A 19450-nucleotide genomic window follows, 5' to 3' on the forward strand; every position below is an offset into this window, starting at 1 on the left:
GATATTTTTTCCTTTGCTTAGACTGAAAAAGTGAAAAGATTTGATTTCATACCCATTACTCTTTTTAAACAGAACTGAATGGGAATGTCAATTTGCTGGATGACCTGTTTGATCTGCATCTGTTGATTAAGATCATAATGGATGCTTGTTCTCTACAACAAACAAACAAATTGAAAGTTTTAAAAAAGCACTATATGTCAACTTTTTTTCATTTGCAGTGCAAATGGAGATCTACCTGTAATTGAAAAATGGATCTAATATGTAAGGATCAAAAAGATACTTAAGTGTATGTGTCAAAAGTGGACGATTACAGGTGAAACTCGAAAAATTAGAATATCGTGCAAAAGTTCATTTATTTCAGTAATGCAACTTAAAAGGTGAACCTAATATATGAGATAGACTCATTACACGCCATGATGTGCCATAATTGAGATGATTATGGCTTACAGCTCATGAAAACCCCAAATCCACAATCTCAGAAAATTAGAATATTGTGAAAAGGCAACAATTAGTCACCAACAGTTTTCATCAGTTCTCATTGAACTGAATCTGTTGTTTTAGTAGTGGTACAATATATATATTTTTAAACAATGTCAGGTTATAAACCTGATACCCAACCCTCTTCTTTTCTTTTCCTCTTCCAGGCATAGGACCATCAATAATCAAGTTATACTTTAATATGGTGCATTTATTTATTATTTCCTAGAAAGTACATCATAGGTTGTATTGATGTATAGAATCTTAATTTAAAACTCTACGTACTCTTTTTTGTATACTTACTTTTTTTTAGCAAAATTGTTTTACATTTTTTCCACATCTGTTCTTGGAAAACTCACATAAAAATTGAATTAATATTTCAACTCATTATATTTATGTCATGCATATGTTTTCCCACTACAGCATCACAGTGATCTGATCAGATTCTATATTTTCAAGTATATAATAAGGCAATTAAAGAAGACATAGGACCATTTTCATTATGAAAATACTAGATATATCTTGCTATATTTACTGTAAAAAAAAGCCTGCACTGTTTCACTGTTCATTGTTCTGTTTTCTTTACCTAAACATTTGATACAAAGTAATTTTTCTGTATTTTATATTACGTTATGATTGTATTTATAATATGTTGCCAGTCATTCATTATTCTCTATTTTGATTTTTCTAACAGCTGGAAATGATGAAAAGATAGGCCAAAGATCTGTGATGAAAATCAAAGAAGAAATTCTGAACGCGAAAGGTAATTTATATGGCCTTTTATACTACATGTATAAATTTTACACATTTCTCAATTTATTTTTCTTTTAAGTTCATTCTACTTTTTATGTACATTTTTTATAATGCACATTGCTGAAAAACTGCAACTGATTCTTTCCCTTTCGCTGCAACGGATTATGTTTCTAAAGGCGCTGTCCTTCCATTTTGAGTTTTTAAAAGAAAACTTTACTGTCAAAAAATGTACTGCAGTAAAAGGTATCAATGCTAGATTCTGACAATCTAAAGCAAAGTAAATCTTTAGACTTTCGTAACAAACAATATATGATAGGTTGACATCACATATGAAATGGGATTTCATTTTCATTTTTTTCTTGTATAGTTCATTAACATGTTAGCAGTCCTATAAGGCTTAGCCTAGTCATTTCTGGCTAATTTGTAGAAAGAAAACCCGTACCTGTGGCCCTACCAAACTTATTATTAGGCTTATTATATTCTTTACAACATATCCTCCTGGGTAGAGTTCCATTAAACAACTAACACCACTTAACACTAATTGTGTGATGCTAAGCTTTTCCATAATATGACAAACTGCTCTAAAATACAACAATTGTAGCAGTCATCATGCTTCACCATTGATTTGCTGTACAGAATAGGAATTGTAGTTCAAACAAATTCAGAAGTAATTCTCTTCTAAGTGACATAACATTAAGCTTGAGTAAACCCCCTTGAAACAAAGTGCACCTTTGGAAGGTGACTCTTCCAAAACAATTCTGAAGGTTTTGTTTATACTGTTTCATTTGTATGAGTCTTATTTTTCACTCAATGTTATTTTTGTGGCTGTAGAAGCCCACTCTTGCTGTGTTCTGCACAGCTCCTTCCTGCTATATTTATTACTGTTACTATAGCAGTTACAGCTGTTCACAATTGGATAATTGCAACAGAATATTCTCTCCTTCCTCTACCCCTGAATTTTATAGTTCAGTACCTCTTTAAATTGAGAAGGAGTGAATTTGCTCCTTGAAGCCCAAGGCAGTCATAGTACAGATGTAAAAGAAATGTCTGTAGCAGCGAATAAGAGAAATAATGTGGTAATAGGTGAATTGCATGGCTCATTTGGGATGTTTGCACAGCTCACAGCTTTCCATTACAAAAAAACTAGTAGTTGGTTCATACCTGCTTTTCTGCACATGGCTGTAGAAGCAGAAGAGCACAGATGTAAAAAAAAAAAATTTGTATAGACTGCTTGTAAAAGCAAATAATGTTTTATTAGTTACCACAATTTCTATATATTTATTGATTTAATACATTCATATAGTCATCCACCTTTCACCAGCTCTGGGCAGCTCCCAAGCAAGAATTAAAAGAGAAATAAAATACATATAAAAACATTTTAAGAATCATAAAATACAACTATTTAAAATCTAAAATATTAAAACAATAACAATTTGGATTCATCCAAGTATATAGATCCAGTTTACATTTCTTTTGTTGGGATTCCTTTGAATAATTCTTAAATGAGGATATTTCTGCAACCATGCAGAATAGTGTTAAATTATTCCATAGGTGCATATCTTAGTGGGTTGCAATACTGTCATTCTTGCATTGTGTATTTTTAAAGCAACTTACTCTAATCATAGTACATTCAAAAATGAATGAGAACATCCCTGAATAACCAAAACACTCCATGTTTTGTTTCTGCCCATATGCGTCTATCCTGAAAAAAGAAAACTTTGGAATGTGATGACTTGTTTTAGGTTGGAAACAAACCATTTCCTGTTTTGTGCATGCCCCCAATTGAAAACTGATCCACATGGTCATCTTATCTACAGTGAAGACATTGGGATTTCATTTTCATTGCAGCTGGATGTTAGTAAAAAGAGAGAAGGTAGTTAAGACTAAGCAGGCTATATAGCAACATTCAGACCAATTATAAGTACTTTGATATTTCATAATCACATGGAACTTGATGAGGCTAGGAAGACCACAACATCCATGTATCATCAAAGAAATAGATCCTGAAAAGGCAGCTCAATGGAAAGAACAAGATCCATGCCATTAACAGCCCTGCCAGTCATCAGACATCCTGCCAGTGTACTAACCGGGCCAAAGGAGAACATGTATGGAGTTTTCCACCGCAAGTTGAACATCCAGAGACTACCCTGCATCAGCCGGAAAGAAAGTAGGCAGGGTCAAACTGTCAAAACCAAGTGTCAAAGTCAGGTCATGGGTATCCAGAGCACTGAAGAATACACAAGTAAGATAACACCCGAAGATAAAAATCAGGTAGACAAAGTTCCACAAGAAGCTAAGACCAGACTTAGCATGGGATATACCATTCACAGCTGAGTTGGCTGACATTGGGAAATCCTTATCAATGGCTAGAAAGAGCTGGACTAAAGGACCACATTGAGTTACTGATTATAGCAGCACAAAGCACAGGTACTAATCACCAGATCCATTGAAGCAGGGGTGTATCACACTAGACAGCACCTGTGGTGCAAAGAACCCCAGAAACAGTCCAACACAGTGGTAGGATGGGCAGGAACACCATATACTGAATGACACAATCAAATAACTGGCATTGAGTACAGGTACATCTGCATGGCTAGATTCCCCCAAGTCCAGAAGGAAGATTCCACAGAAAGTGATAGAGCATAGCAGGGCTAAGAATCAGATTCAGATGGACAGGCAGGTACTAGCTAATCAGCCAAATGTTAATGTAGCAGATAAGTACCAACAGTGATGATAGATGTATAGTATCAAGTGACAGCAACATCAGGAAGAAATAGTATGAGAGACTAGACAATTAATATTATAGTGCCTCTTTCTAAATCATGGGTGTCAAACTCGATCGCGTCATCGTGATGTATTGTGATATTTTTTGCCTTTGCTGAGCTGGGGTGGACATGGCCTGCATGATGTATCCAACCCCCGGGCTGCCAGTTTGACACCCCTGTTCTAAGTCATCTTCTCATAAAAGTCTTGTGTTTATTTTTGTTTTCTTTGATTACTTTTCTCAGTGGAATTCTGAATATTTCTAGCTTTTTATAGTTCAGTTGCAATCATCCTTATTAAAAAATATTCCAGCACAAGGTACAGTATAGGCTAAGATGTAAAACCTATACAGTAATGCATGGGTCTGGATTGACTATTAATGAATTTAAGAAACATTGCATTGATATACATAAAGATGAATGGTCACCAGAAAAATTATGCAAACTTTTCTAATCTTTAATTAAAAAACAACAAAAGAAATGTCATGTAAATATGATCCTGTATAATCTGATTGTAATGAGATTAATCATCTTTAAACTGCTGTTCATTCTTGTTGCCAATAAATTATTGTAACTTTAATTATGAACTATGCAACTGAAATTCTATTTATTTACTGTAATATAAGTCAACAGAATATGTTTTCAAGCCATCAGATATATAAGCCTAAGTACGCTAGTTACCTAACGTTTACATGATTGTATTCCAATCAAGCTGTTACAGAAAGACTGATTTTTCTTTCTTAAATTAAGTTAGCTTAGTTCATTATTGGACTACATCTTGGACTGTGTACATCTTGTGTATATTTTTGTGGTGATGTAAACTTAGTCTATTTCAAGGGGCTTGATGATGACTATAGTCTAAACTTACTTTTCTAGGTTTAAATCTTAAACTGAAGTAAAGTCTTTTCTTTTTCAACTCTAGGGGATAGTGCTAATCTCTGTTTCCTAGCCAAGGGACCCAATGTTGTGCAAAGATGATCCTGTGGACATGTGGCTGGCATGACAATATGCTGAGGTGCATGGAATGCTGTTTCTTTCCTACTGAAATGGTACCTATTTATCTACATGCATTTACATGCATTTGAACAGCTAGGTTGGCAAGAGCTGGGGCAAGAATAGGAGCTTGGGTCTTGAACTGCCAACCTTCTGGTTGAAAAGCCTAGCTTCTTAACCAGTAGGCCACCACATTCCTCTGATAAATACTTTTTCAAACTGGGTATTTTGAAGATGTGTTTGCAAGATTTCTTATTCTAAATTACACTGTCACTTGTAATACAACCATGTTCCCTGGTGCATTTCACTCACTAATTGCAAAAGGAGCTATATTTTTATTAGGAGGGATCATTCTGTCAAGCCTCCCAGGAATCATATTTTCTTTTTCATACACCTGCATTCAGAGATGCTTTGGGGTTGGCTTTTTCACTCATCGGAAGAACTCCCTCTAGGTCTGTTTTTTTCTGGAAAAACTCCAGGCATTTTGTTGCTTGCCACTTTCTGGCAAGGAATGCTGGCAAAATGTGTTTCAGCAGCCATGTCTGGAACAGGCTGTTTCAGGACAAAAAGAAAAGATAATTCTGGCCTCAAATCAGAGACGGTGAACAAATAATGTGTGGCAGAAACAATTCATTTTGTTTTCTCAAGAGTTGATACATCCTGCTCATGGCAATAAAGTGTTGAGCTATTTGGCATTTTGGAGAATGGGGCAAGGAATACAGTTCACGGCAAAAGGAAACAAATGAAAGCTGCAGTGGCATTGCGGATGTGTTGTTGGTTGATATGATTAACATGATGAGGTTTGGTGAGCCTTTAACAGTCCACTGTTTCTTGCTTCTTTGGGTTGCAGGAAAGGTCAGGCAAAAGCACAGTGATATATTTTTCAGACTAAATTGTACTTTACTATATTGCTTCATTCATACCTTTTAATCAGGCATGGGGAGGAAAGAGAATTGTGTAAGGTGGATTTATGCTGGTTTATAGGGAAAATCTATTTGTGAATGTGCAGTATCCTATACAAATTCATTTACACCCATATACAGGGTTTGTATTTAACCAAATTAAATTACAAAAGGGTGAGGACAGTAATAGCTAATTTCTTATGTTGTCAAGAAATCTAGATGATGCATTTTCCTGTGTGCTTCATCTTAGCTTGGCGCACCTGGAGGAGAAGAATACTCATGTGTGAATGCTGTTTGTTGATCTTGGTTCAGCATGACCCACAACTGCTGTGCCAAGTTTGCTACGAATCATATTGTGAAGTATGCGGATTACATGGCAGTGGTGGGTCTTATCTGTGAAAACAAAATGAAGATGCTTATAGGGAAGAGGTGAAGGCTCTGGTGAACTGATGCAATAAAAGTTCTAAATGGTTCTATATGTTTAAAAAAAAGGAGATCATTGTAGAATTTAGAAAGAGTGGCAAAGTCATACTTCACTCAGTATCAAGGATGCTATATAGATGGTCAACAATATTAAGTATCTGGGGGTGCAGATAACTAACAATATGAACTGGTCTCTTCACACTTCATCCTTAGTGAAGAGTGCAAACCAGCACCTGAATTTCCTGTGTCGGATGAGGAGAGCGCATATTTTTCCTTCTATTCTGGCCACTTTTTACAGAGGCATGATTGAAGGCGTTTTAAGAAACTGCATCACTGTTTGGTTTGGTGGCAGCAGTACATCAGATAGAAAGCCCATACAGAGAGTGGTAAGGGCAGCTGAAAAGATTATAGGAAACTCGCTTCTTGTTATTCAGGTTACTACTTATAAGTGCTATGTGCTTAGAGCTCAAAGCATTGTTAGAGACCCCACACACCCACTTCATGGTCTGTTTCTGTTGCTCCCCTCTGGAGAAGGTTTCAAAGTATTTCTAGCAGGACAACCAGATTCTATAACAGCTTTGTTCCCTATGCCATCCGTCTGGTAAACTTACAAGATTCGTTTTTCTTGCCATGTACATGTACACATCCTAACTAGACTGTGTTGTTTCTCAGTGTCATATATGTGGGCATATGCATAATTTTGTATTTATTTTGTCATGTTTATGTAGTGTATAGTGGCGGTGGTGACCTTTGAAAGCTGTATGCAATGAAATTTCATTTTAATGTATGCCTATTAGTGTACATTCAAAGTGATGATAAAGTTATTATTCTCTTCTATTCTAAAGAATGGTTATAGGAAAATAACCTTTTTACTAAAGGAAAATACCTTTCTATTTTTTATTTTGTGAAAAAAATGCCCCCCAAGTCAAGGAAACAAAAAACATTTTTTGCGGGAAAATGCCCCCCAAGTCAAATAATTTATGCATTACAGGCAGCCCTCAACTTATGACTGTTTGAAGATACAAAGGATTTCAAAAAGCTACTTACATTCTGCCCTCAAAGTTACATGGTTGTCATATGAATGCTTTTCAGACACTTAGCAACTTGTTTACATTTATGCATTTATGAACAGTTGCAGCATCTCATGATCACATGATTATGATTTGTGATGGTTTTTTGGCAGAAAATGGAAAAAAATGACCAGATATTTCTAAACTGACCTGTTTTAATAATTTATTATGCCAATGCTTCATTAGACAAACATTTTCTTTAGTCTGACAGTAGATTAGTTAAAAGATTTCCGTGCATTCTATACATACCGTATATGCCGGCGTATAAGACGACCCGGCGTATAAGACGACCCCCCAACATTTCCACTCAAAATATAGTTTGTTATATACTCGCCCCCTCTTCCGCACGCCTTCCACTTTTGCACTTTTTTTTTTTTGAGGCACTTTTGTGCACCGTGGAAACGAATCCCATGAAGCCGAAAGGAGCAGCCAGCCTTCTCCCAGCTCCCAAGGAAACGGGGCTCGCACCGCCCGGGCTCCGCTGAGGTATCCGGCTGGGGCTGTCAGGAGTTGTTACCGCTGGCGCGGCTCCGCGCGGCTCCAGTCCCGCGTTGCCTCGGGAAGGGAAAGGCAAAAGGAAGAGCCGCGGCGGCGCTTTGCAATGGCAGCAGCGGCTCCTGGTTTTGCCTTTCCTTCCCGAGGCAACGCGGACTGGAGCCGCGCGAGCCGCGCCAGCGGTAACAACTCCTGACAGCCCCAGCCGGATACCTCAGCGGAGCTCGGGCGTGCGAGCCTCGCTTCCTTGGGAGCTGGGAGAAGGCTGGCTGCTCCTTTCGGCTTCACGGGATTCGCTTCCACGGTGCGCAAAGTGCCTCAGCCGCGGGCAGCCGCAGTGCTTCCCAATTACTATTTGCCGGCGTATAAGACGACCCGGCATATAAGACGACCCTCCCAATTGGAGGCATGTTTTTCAGGGCAAAAAAGTCATCTTATACGCCGGCAAATATGGTAATGTATTTTAACTGAGAAGCCATGTTGAATTTGTAATACAAGAGTTGATAGGCACTAATTTTAGGACCACCTGAGACACAGGCTGTCTCTTCGGGTTTTCTGGAAATTGACAGCAGAACTTCCTGCCATTATGAGTTGGAAAATTATATAAATCTTAAAATAGGCATATTACAGTTAACATAAAGAAACCCACCAAATTCCTGCAAATAAAGACCTTCCTCACATATTGCTCTCAGGCCCCCAAAAGTGTTACAGGCAATGTTAATCCATCAGCAAATTATGTAATAGTTGCATATAACAACATACAGATAACAGATAACAGATAATCAGAGTTGGAAGGGGTAGGTCATCTAGTCCAACCCCCGCCCAAGCGGAAGACCCTACACCATTTCTGACAAATGGCAGTCCAATCTCTTCTTGAAAATCTCAAGTGATGACGCTCCCACAACTTCCGAGGGCAAGCTGTCCCATTGGTTGATTGTTCTCCCTGTCAGAAAGTTTCTCCTTATTTCCAGGTTAAATCTCTCCCTTTTCAGTTTCCATCCATTATTCCTTGTCTGGCCTACAGGTGCTTTAGAAAATAGATTGACCCCTTCCTCCCTGTGGCAGCCCCTCAAATATTAGAAGATTACAAAAGGGTTGTTTATCATTAAGATCTGCTTTGTGATCAAAGGCAACGTGAAATGAGGGCAGGGAGGGAAGAAGTAGCAGCTTGTGCTTAACCGAGTTTCTGAACCTGTAGGTTCCTGCTCTTCCGCCACCTGTCTTTTGTTGGTGCAATTTACCTGGGGGGGGGGTTGTCCCAAGACCCTTTGAGTTTATTCATTCATTTACGTTTCCCCAAGGGGCTTTTGGGCGGGGGGAGTGTTTCTCCCCTGCAATGCAGCCATCATCTCTCCCGGGCCCAGCAAGACGCCGTCCTCCCCACTGGAGGGAGGTGGGGGTTCAGGGAAGTGTCCTGTTAATCATTAAAGCAATCTGAAAGACCACCCTTTGGGGCCACCAGGATGATCTTCACCCAGCTCAGGCAAAAAACCCAGGAACCCCTCCACTCCTCCCCCTCCCTGCCCACCCCAGTGCCTGCTCTGCTCAAGTCAGAGATGGGGGGGAGGGGAGGAAACAAGCCTTGGATTCCCAGAGCGCACCTGGGAGGGGACTTGTCTAGGGTGGAAACTAAACAGGGTTGGAGCTGGGATGGAGTCTCCAGGAGAGGATTTCCAAGGCTGCAGAGAGAAGTTTAAAAGAGTGGGACAGGAGAAGACAAAAGCTTCTTTAGCAACCCTCCTGCGATCCAAATGGCTGCAGTGGGAAATCGAGGCGTGGGGGGGGGGGGATAGGGCTATCTGGGGACGAAGAAGAGCAGCTGGCTCCGGAAGCAGAAATGCAGTGGGAATCTTGGGGTCCTCTGATATTTATTCTGACAACAGCATATGTACATTGCATTGAGCTTGCAGTTGCATTGAGTTTGCAGTTGCATTGAGTTTGCAGTTGGGAACCTGATGCATAGGCACGCCTCGCCTTGAAGCGGCTGGGGACTCTGTCTTCAAGGGAGCTTTCGTCTGCCGATAGAAGTGGCCTCGCGATGAGGGGAGTGTGTGTGTGTGTGTGCGCTCACCCCAAGGCAGCTTCTACCGGCCGATTGAAGTGGCTGGTGACTGCATTTGGGGAGCTTCCATCGCCCAAAAGAGACTGCTTAAAGGCGAGGGGACATGGGCAGCCACGCTTCGCCCTTAAGCGGCTGGGAACTCTGCCTTCAAGGGAGCTTTCGTCTGCCGATAGAAGCGGCCTCGCGGCGAGGGGAGTGTGTGTGTGTGTGCGGTCGCCCCGAGGCCGCTTCTACTGGCTGATCGAAGTGGCTGGTGACTGCATTTGGGGAGCTTCCATCGCCCGAAAGAGACTGCCCTAAAGGCGAGGGGACATGGGCAGCCACGTCTCGCCCTGAAACGGCTGGGGACTCTGCCTTTGGGGAGCTTTCGTCGGCCGATAGAAACGGCCTCGTGGAGAGGTACGTGCGTATGGGCCGCTCTAGGTGGGTGAGGAAATTAAGTCACCCCTGAAAAGACGGCCTAGCCATTTTTTCAGGGGTCAAAAAAAAAAATAAGGCCCGGCCTTATTTTGTGAGAAACACGGTAATAATCCATGCAGCAAGATTGGCGTATGCACAGAATTGGAAAAGTAAAGATATCCCAAATGAATTTGCAATATTGAGGAAAATCATGAGATGCGCACAAATGTATAAACTAACAAAGGAGCTAAAAAATAAGGAGGATTCGGATTATTATAAAGCATGGGACAAATTTTATAGTTGGCTAGAGATGAGAAAGATTCATGCAAATAAGGAATGATTATATGTATATTTAATGTATGTGGAATGAAATTATGTATTATTATTGGATTTAGCAAAGTAATGACAAAGATTGATGTTAGGAAGACTGTAACAGGTTCAGCATTTTTATTGTAATTTCTGTTTTTGTTTGTTTAATAAAGGAAAATTTTATAAAAAAAATAAATGGGAATATATGACTACAAGATAAATAAAGTATGAATACTGAAATATTGATTTATGAATGTTTTCATAGTTAAGATTGAAATAAACTATTGTACTGTTAGCCTTCTAGGGTCAGAGTCGAGTGCTGCAAAGCAGTAGCAGTTTATCTAATCCATTTTTTTCTAGGACTATGCAAATCCTTTGAAAGAACATGTACAGACAGCCAGGAACAACTTCCAAAACAGCTGTGGAGCCTGGAAATGGTTGCTAAATGGATTCTAAACAATGCTTTGTACACACTCCCACAGTTTTCTTTTTCAGGGGATTTGCACAACCTGTTATTTCTCCAAGCAGCACTCAATTGGAGCCATGCACGGCTCCATTCAGTAGAAGCTCAAGCAGTGTGGGAGTCAAGAATTTAAATGTTCTCTGATGCATTCAGTTATTTTGTTTTGATGTTTTGTTTTGATTTCTCTGTATATGCAGATAGGCTGCTGCATTGTAGATTAATTCTTCTTTTCAGGACTATAATTGTTATATATTGTTTACAGGGACATGTTTGTCATAAAAAGGGAACATGTATTCAATGTTTGCTTTGTAAAATATTTTTATGCCCCACTCAAGCTCTCTTTGAAAGTATTGAAATATTTGATCAAGTCAGAGCCAATTTTGTATCTGGAGTGTAATAATTACTATATAAAAGAAAGAAAATAGTACTGAAAGTATTGTGATTCAGCACTATTTTTATAATATGGGATTGTTAATGTCATCTATATTTTTAAACTAAAAGAAATAAGCTGCAATATTGGAAGTTCTTCAATTAAATATATTGTTGGTACCATCTACTTATTGATTAGGAATAGCAATGGCAATAGCACTTAGAGTTATATTCTGCTTCACAGTGCTTTATATCCCTCTTTAAACCATTTACAGAGTCAGCGTATTGCCCCCAACAATCTGGGTCCTTATTTTGCTGACTTCAGAAGGATGGAAGGCTGAGTCAACCTTAAGGATTGAACTGCTGGTAGTCAGAAGAATTAGCCTGCAATACTGCATTCTAATCACTGTGCCACCATGACTCTTTTAGAACTATATCTTGCTATTGTATTACCAAATATTATCAACGTGTGAATAGATTTCCTCAGAACATGTATAGAAGATTTGTGAAACGAGAATCTAAAGAGTGGCTAATAAATGGTTGAATCTATTCTTGAATATAAGCATAGATAAGGTGGTGACATTTTTTGCCAAATTCATTTTCATAGCAACCCTAAGCACCAATTCATTGTGTTATACACACTGTCCAATAGCAATTTCACTTAGGAGAAATACCTTTGATGAATATTAATTCTTGAAAAATACATGCTACAAGCTTCATTTCTTCTTCTTCAATATTGTCTCAATGTACAGATACTAAAGTGACCTGAAATTTCCTGTAAAATTTTAATCTCATTATCTATTCTCTGATGCCAATTTTATTGGTGACTAATTTTGTTAGAAAATTAGCAATTTCTTAAAGGACCTCATGTGAAAACTGTTTGGATAAAACTAAAGTCTATAGTTTTGTGTTTTGCATATAATTTTAATAAGTTGTTATGCATGTGTAAGCTATTTAGATCACATATTCTTTATGGAATATGTGATTTATCTACCCAAGAGTTTAGTTCTTTACTGTATTTCATAGTGTGATATGGACTGTGGGAAGAATGCCTATAGATTTTCTGATAGAAATAAAACCATAACTGAAAAAGTTCTGTATTGAGCCTATCTACTCTTCTGTATTTTTATTTTTTTTTGCTTCAATAAGCGATCATAATGGTAACCATTGCAAGTGTTCTTATAATGTATTGCTTTAATGGAGTTACTACAGTAGTAATTGACTTACAACTAGTTGCTTGGTGGCCATTTGAAATTTCAACGGTCCTGAAAAAAGTGACATACGACTGGTTTTCATACTTATGACCATTGCAGCATCCACATGGTCATATGATCAACATTCAGATCATGCTAGCTTGGCTTGGCAACTAACATGTATTTATGACAGTTGCACTGCCCCGGGGTCATTTTTAACTTTTCCAGCTGGCGTCTGACAAGAAAAGTCAATTGGGGAAGCCAGGTTCACTTAACAACTGCATGATTCACTTAACAATTGTGGCAAAAACAGTCATACAATGGGGCGCAACTCACCTAACAATTGTCTTGCTTGGCAATAGAAATTATTGGCTCAATTGTGGTTGTAAGTCGTAAGAGGACTATCTGTAGCAGAATTGTTTAGATGAAATCTTGTTTTATTAAAAGAAGAGAGACCTACCGTATATGCCGGCGTATAAGACGACCCGGCGTATAAGACGACCCCCCAACATTTCCACTCAAAATATAGTTTGTTATATACTCGCCCCCTCTTCCGCACGCCTTCCACTTTTGCACTTTTTTTTTTTTGAGGCACTTTTGTCTACCGTGGAAAGCGAATCCCGTGAAGCTGAAAGGAGCAGCCAGCCTTCTCCCAGCTCCCAAGGAAGCGAGGCTCGCACCGCCGGGCTCCGCTGAGGTATCCGGCTGGGGCTGTCAGGAGTTGTTACCGCTGGCGCGGCTCACGCGCTCCAGTCCGCGTTGCCTCGGGAAGGGAAGGCAAAAGGAAGAGCCGCGGCGGCGCTTTGCAATGGCAGCAGCGGCTCCTGGTTTTGCCTTTCCCTTCCCGAGGCAACGCGGGACTGGAGCCGCGCGGAGCCGTGCCAGCGGTAACAACTCCTGACAGCCCCAGCCGGATACCTCAGCGGAGCTCGGGCGGTCGAGCCTCGCTTCCTTGGGAGCTGGGAGAAGGCTGGCTGCTCCTTTCGGCTTCACGGGATTCGCTTCCACGGTGCGCAAAGTGCCTCAGCCGCGGGCAGCCGCAGTGCTTCCCAATTACTATTTGCCGGCGTATAAGACGACCCGGCATATAAGACGACCCCCCCAATTGGAGGCATCTTTTTCAGGGCAAAAAAGTCGTCTTATACGCCAGCAAATACGGTATATTAGAAAGGGTGAATGGAGAATATGCTTTCTCTCCCCCCCCTCAATTTTTAAAGTGAAGGATAATAAATAAAGAAATGTAGTAAAATATATTATAGCATTAAGTAGACAGTCACTCTATAAGCCCTTGTTATCTTGATATTAGGCAGTTGTTTTCATATATATATATCTTAAACATTTATCACTCTATTGGCATTTCTTATCTTGCTGTTGTAGAAAATATTTCTTTAACCTTTCACTTGTTGTAAAACAATTATAACACATGCCTGCAATCAGTTAAATCCTTCTCCTATGAAGACACATGATTGTCCCATCTAAATCAATCTGAATCCATCTGTTTCCTTCATGGATAAGTTTCACCCCAGCATTCCCCACCCCGTGAGAATGAAACATACTTCTCTGAGAATGCAATTGCCTCCATCCAGAGAAATCCACACCTTTGAAGTATGCTGTTAAGTGGTCAATTGTGATCAATTAGCAGGACAGAAGGAGAAGGGATAATGAAAGATAAACAGTGCCAGAAGGGCATTTGTCTTTTGCAGGAAAGACGTAAATCTAAGTTAGAGAGTTTTACAATGCAGTTATTCTATCTTAGGTATAAGAAGACTTGCTTTTGTCTGTATGCTTTGTATCCTTCCTCACATATCTATCTTGTGTGTGTGTGAGGATAGGTCTTACCCTAACCTTATTGACCAATTAAAGTTAGATTTTGTTCTACAAAGCCTCTGCTTAAGTTCATTTTTGGCACATCGTGATCTTAAGTTATAGCCGGACTTTACAAAAGAAATATAAAAAAACTGGATTCTTGGCCTTCTTTAGTCATGAGGGCGATCTGGGGTACCATGGACCACTCACAACTTCTCACTTCAACAATAAGATAGTTATTACGGAAAAAATAGAAGGCCGGAATATTAAATGTGTTTGGAGACATGTTCTGACCAAGTACAAATAAATGTATGTATGTATGCATGCATAAAATAAAAAGCAGGATAAAAATATAAGATTAGTGCATATTATAATACTATAGGTGAAGTGGGCAAAGAAGCCGAATCTCAACTTTTATGTGTTTTTCTCTCAAAGAAAGCTATAGCTTACTCCCAATCAATAATATAGAGGTACAATCGATTTACAATCCCAACTCGGGCTAACACTTCTAAATAATAAAATCATTAAAATTGGGCAAGTCATGTCCAATTTTATAAACTTTTTGCCATAGCTGTTAAATTAATCACTGCAATTAAGGGAATCATGTCATTAAGTGAATCCAGCTAACCCTAACTTTGATGCCTGTATAAAATGTTATGGCAGTATTTTGTAATCTATAAGGCACTAGTGGGATATAACAGTCTCCACTCAAAGTTATCTTGGAAAAAGCATATTTCAGGAGTCGATTCTTTGCCAAATTGTGGTCACTGGCATGAAAAGAATGATCTATTGGCAACAATAGCCAGAAAGAAATCCAACACATTTCTAAATACATTCTCAAGAATGAATCATATCCCTGTGTTTATCTATATGGGTTGGCTGAAACATTCATAGCATGATAGAATGGGAATATTTTTATGAAGCTATATTTTGTTTGCTCAGCCTTAGTACCTGGCAAAGATGTAATTGTACTGCTTTTTATGAAAGTATGTCCTAGGTAGAATGGCAAAAAAATTCTAGCAAAAATAATATAAAAATATACAAAATTAAAAATAACAAACATTTGTGCCTGTGAGGAAAATGACATCCTGAAATAACCAATTTATAGAAGACCAGAAGATAATTTGTCAGCACGTGGTTGCTGGAATTTCCATTTTTAGATTTGGGTGTTTTCTATTTTTGGACAAATCTAGTATCGTAAGACAGAACAAAAAATGACAACAAAAATTTATGTTAGACCATAAGCACTTTTAGTTGTGCAGGGCAACCAAAGAAGGCCCAGCTGATCAGCTGGGACTCAATGGGAGGCAGAGAATAGATTGGGGGGGGCAGTCAGAGGTGGTATTTGCTGGTTCTCCAAACTACTCAAAATTTCCGCTACCAGTTCTCCAGAACTGGTCAGAACCTGCTGAATACCATCTCTGGTACAGACACTTGAAATAATGTGTTCAATAATACATTAAGTGTGATTTCTTCCTTCTGCTTCTCCTCCTCATCCCTTTGCCTCAGTGATAAAGCAGTAAGAATGTGGCATTGATTTATTGGTATTTGCGGCAATGAATATAAGTCAGGTGTTTGTGTGCAAAGTCTTTAGCTTAATCTTGTGACTATTTAAGCATATGGCATCTCAACCACCCCTTAGCTTATTAGAGCAGAGAAAGAATGTTAATTACCCTGGCTGACATTCTATCTCAGGCTGACTTGGTTTGCTTTTTACATTGTCTGGGAAAGAATATCTGCCCTGAGAAAGACCTCTGTCTCATCACCTATAATGCGTTTTCAATGGTCTTATCTGAACTCAACCCATAAATACTTCTGGTGTCTTGTCCCAGCCTTCCCTGGAAAAACAAACAAGCAATCAGTACTAACACTGCCTAGAATCCATCTTGGCTCACCAGCTATCCATGCTTTTTTCTTCTTCAAATTTTCTTTTTAAAGTCTGGAGAACGTCATCCTTTTTTCTACCCAAACCAGTAGCATCCCTTGTCCTGAAAGAACTTCTGTTTTGTAGAAAAATTTGTTGTCAGTTCTCTCCCAAACCTTGTTATCACTGAAGAACAACAGCTTGCCTATCTGGGAATTTTAGTGACAGGATAATAAAGTGCAATAGACAGCTATGTACCACCACAATCTTTAGCAAAGAAAACTTAAGAATCTCACTTAGAATTGTTCTTAACTGATAAAGCATTTCATAATACTGTAAGCATTTTACAAATTATAAATAGGATACTTCTGAAAGTCCTAATTGGTCTTTACTTTGAAGAGTAGAATTTTCAGGTTTGGCTGAATGTAGGCTCTGCTTTGCAATCTAATTCTAATATGCAATTTATGATGTTATATCACCAGATTTTGTAGCCCACTTACTTTCAATTTTGCCCACAGAGGGTGGCTAGAACAAAGAATTAAGAGGTTTATTAATTATGTGCATTGCATGCTGTCTTGCTTCAAAGGAGTTTTGACTGATTTGTACATTTTGATCATAGCAGTAAGTGTTAAGTATCTTAGTCTGAGGTAGATTGATTTTCTTTTGAAACTGTGAAGTTGTGGTATTTATTTATTTTACATACATGAATTTATATACTACTCTGCTCCCAAGATTCTATGATTTTACAGTAAAATTGAAATTACAATAGATATAAATTAGATATTAGTCCAAGAAAAATAGGACCCAAAATGGCTTACAATCATAGCAACAGTATTAAACATCAATTGCTGACCAATGACTATAGCAAAACCATTATCTGAACTCTATGCAAAAAGTCAGGAGATAAGTATTAGAGAAAAGTATTCTAGAGCAAGGATGGTTCGGCCATGTGAGTCGCACCAAGGAAGAATCCATCATCAAATCTGTGATGAAGGTGACTGTCGGAGGAGCGAGACCGCGTGGTAGACCTAAGCAACGCTGGATGGACACAATCAAGGCCGACCTAGAGATCGCGAAGGCAGACCCGACATACGTGGCAGACAGAGAGGCGTGGAAGCAATACTCAAGGACATTAGCGGACCTCGCCAGAGCGCGGGACAAACGCTGAAGAAAAAGAAGAAGAAGAAGATTCTAGAGCAAGGAAAAAAAAACCTTAAAGACTGCCTTATTGCGTATTTCTTTTAAGAATAAGAATGATGAGCATGTTTGCTTACACTGAAACAATAGACTTATTATTAAGAGAGACAAATTGTGCAAGGATTTATAGGTCAAAATCAGCAGGCTTGCCTCATTCCTTTGCCAGCCTGGAACCAGTCTGATTTGTTATGTTCTATCCAAATTGACTTTCCAACTTGTATATAGGTTTCAAATGAAGACAATGATATGCCATTATTAAGACAATTGATTTTTTTCCTATAATCAAAGAAACACACATTAACTTATTTTTGTATGCTTTATATTTCCCAGTTATCCATTGTACATCATTAGTAATGTCTTGTATTTCTCAGTCTTTTTAAAGCTGGCATGACCATCTGGCATCTCTCGTTTGTATTGGATGCTGCCATCCATTTATTGGCATGTAAAATAAAGCTATTGTATGTTACCTAAACATGCTCTGTTAAGTCTTCTTTCTTTGATACTGAAATTTAGATCTTTCAATCTAATGACTAGAGTGTGGTTATCCAGATTTGGTGAAATAGCTTCGTTAAAATCTTTGTTTATTCTTCTGTTGCCTTCATATTTCTATAGATATTCCATCAAGTTGTATAGTCTTTTTACTTGGTAATGACTGAGTGCTGATATAACTCCATCTTCTTTCCAAAAAGAACCTGGTTCACAATTTCAACTCACAACTTTTGCTTGAGGGACACCTAGCAGCAGTGTCCAAGAGTCCATTTCACAACTTCATCTTATGTACAAATAATAAACCATTCTTGTAAACAGGAAAAGTTCATTGTTAATCATATCTTAGACTAATTAGACCAGGGGTGGGCAAACTTTTTGGCTCGGGGGCCGCATTGACTTTTAAAATTTGACAGACGGGCCGGGTCAGCACAAGATTTTTTGGGAATCACCCCCCCCTTCCCCCCCTTTTCTCCTCCTTCCCCTCCCCTCAGAGGCCCCCTGAGTCAGGAGTTGCTACCGCCGGCGCAGCTCCGCGCAGCTCCAGTCCCGCGTTGCCTCGGGAAGGGAAAGGCAAAAAGGAAGAGCCGCGGCGGTGCTTTGCAATGGGAGCAGCGGCACCAGAGGCTCAGGCTCAGCGGCTCCTGGTTTTGCCTTTTCCTTCCCAAGGCAACGCAGGACTGGAGCCGCGCGGAGCTGCGCCGGTGGTAGCAACTCGTGACAGCCCCAGCCGGACACCTGAGCGGAGCCCGGGCGGAACTGCCTGTTGTTGCTGCCGGAGCACCACCGGGTCGCCTCCTTCAAGCAGCCCGCCCGCCTGCCGGGCTTCCCCTCCGCCGCGCGGCTTGGGGCCAGGCACAAGCACCCGCGAGTTAAAAGGAAGCCGAAAGTTGCTGGGAAGTTGCTCGGGTTTCCGGGGCTTCCAGGCTTAAACTTTGCACAGGCAAAGTTTGCAGGCGGGAGTGTCTGGCCCTGAGCCGCACGGAAGCCCGCTCCAAGCAGCCCACCCCGCCCGCTGGGCGGAACCCTTCCCGCTCCTCGGCAGGAAGATGCTCCAGCCTTCAAACTTTGCCTTTCCAAAGCCCTGGAAGCCCGGAAAACCGAGCAACTTCCCAGCAACTTTCGCCGTTTTTAACTCACGGGCGCTCGCACCTCACCCGAGCCGCACGGCGGAGGGGAAGCCCGGAGCGCCGCCGGGTCACCTCCTCCAAGCAGCCCGCCTGCCCACCCGCCCGCTGGGCTTCCCTCCACCGTGCGGCTCGGGGCCAGGCGCGAGCCCCCGCGAGTTAAAACGAAGCCGAAAGTTGCTGGAAAGTTGCTCGGGTGCTGGGAGCAGGCTTTTAAAGTGCCGCCCGAGCAGGACCGCCAAGCCGGGAAGCGGGGCACCAAGGCAGGGCAAGGCTCCACCAGCAGCGGCCTAGCTTTAG

At 40.2% G+C, this 19450-nt stretch overlaps 1 protein-coding gene across 2 annotated transcripts in view; it reads left to right on the top strand.

Annotated features, from left to right (window-relative positions):
- DHRSX (dehydrogenase/reductase X-linked) overlaps positions 1–19450 on the top strand; it is a 147944-nt gene that overhangs the window by 57712 nt on the left and 70782 nt on the right. For both annotated transcript variants that reach the window (XM_087967078.1, XM_087967077.1), the window contains exon 3: positions 1172–1240. In XM_087967078.1, coding sequence (XP_087823204.1) covers positions 1172–1240 — 69 coding nt within the window. The remainder of the gene's footprint in view (positions 1–1171; positions 1241–19450) is intronic.

This window comes from Notechis scutatus, chromosome 5 (genome assembly GCF_049901735.1).
Source record: "Notechis scutatus isolate UNSWTSFEM ecotype Mainland chromosome 5, rNotScu1.2, whole genome shotgun sequence".
NCBI lineage: Eukaryota > Metazoa > Chordata > Lepidosauria > Squamata > Elapidae > Notechis > Notechis scutatus.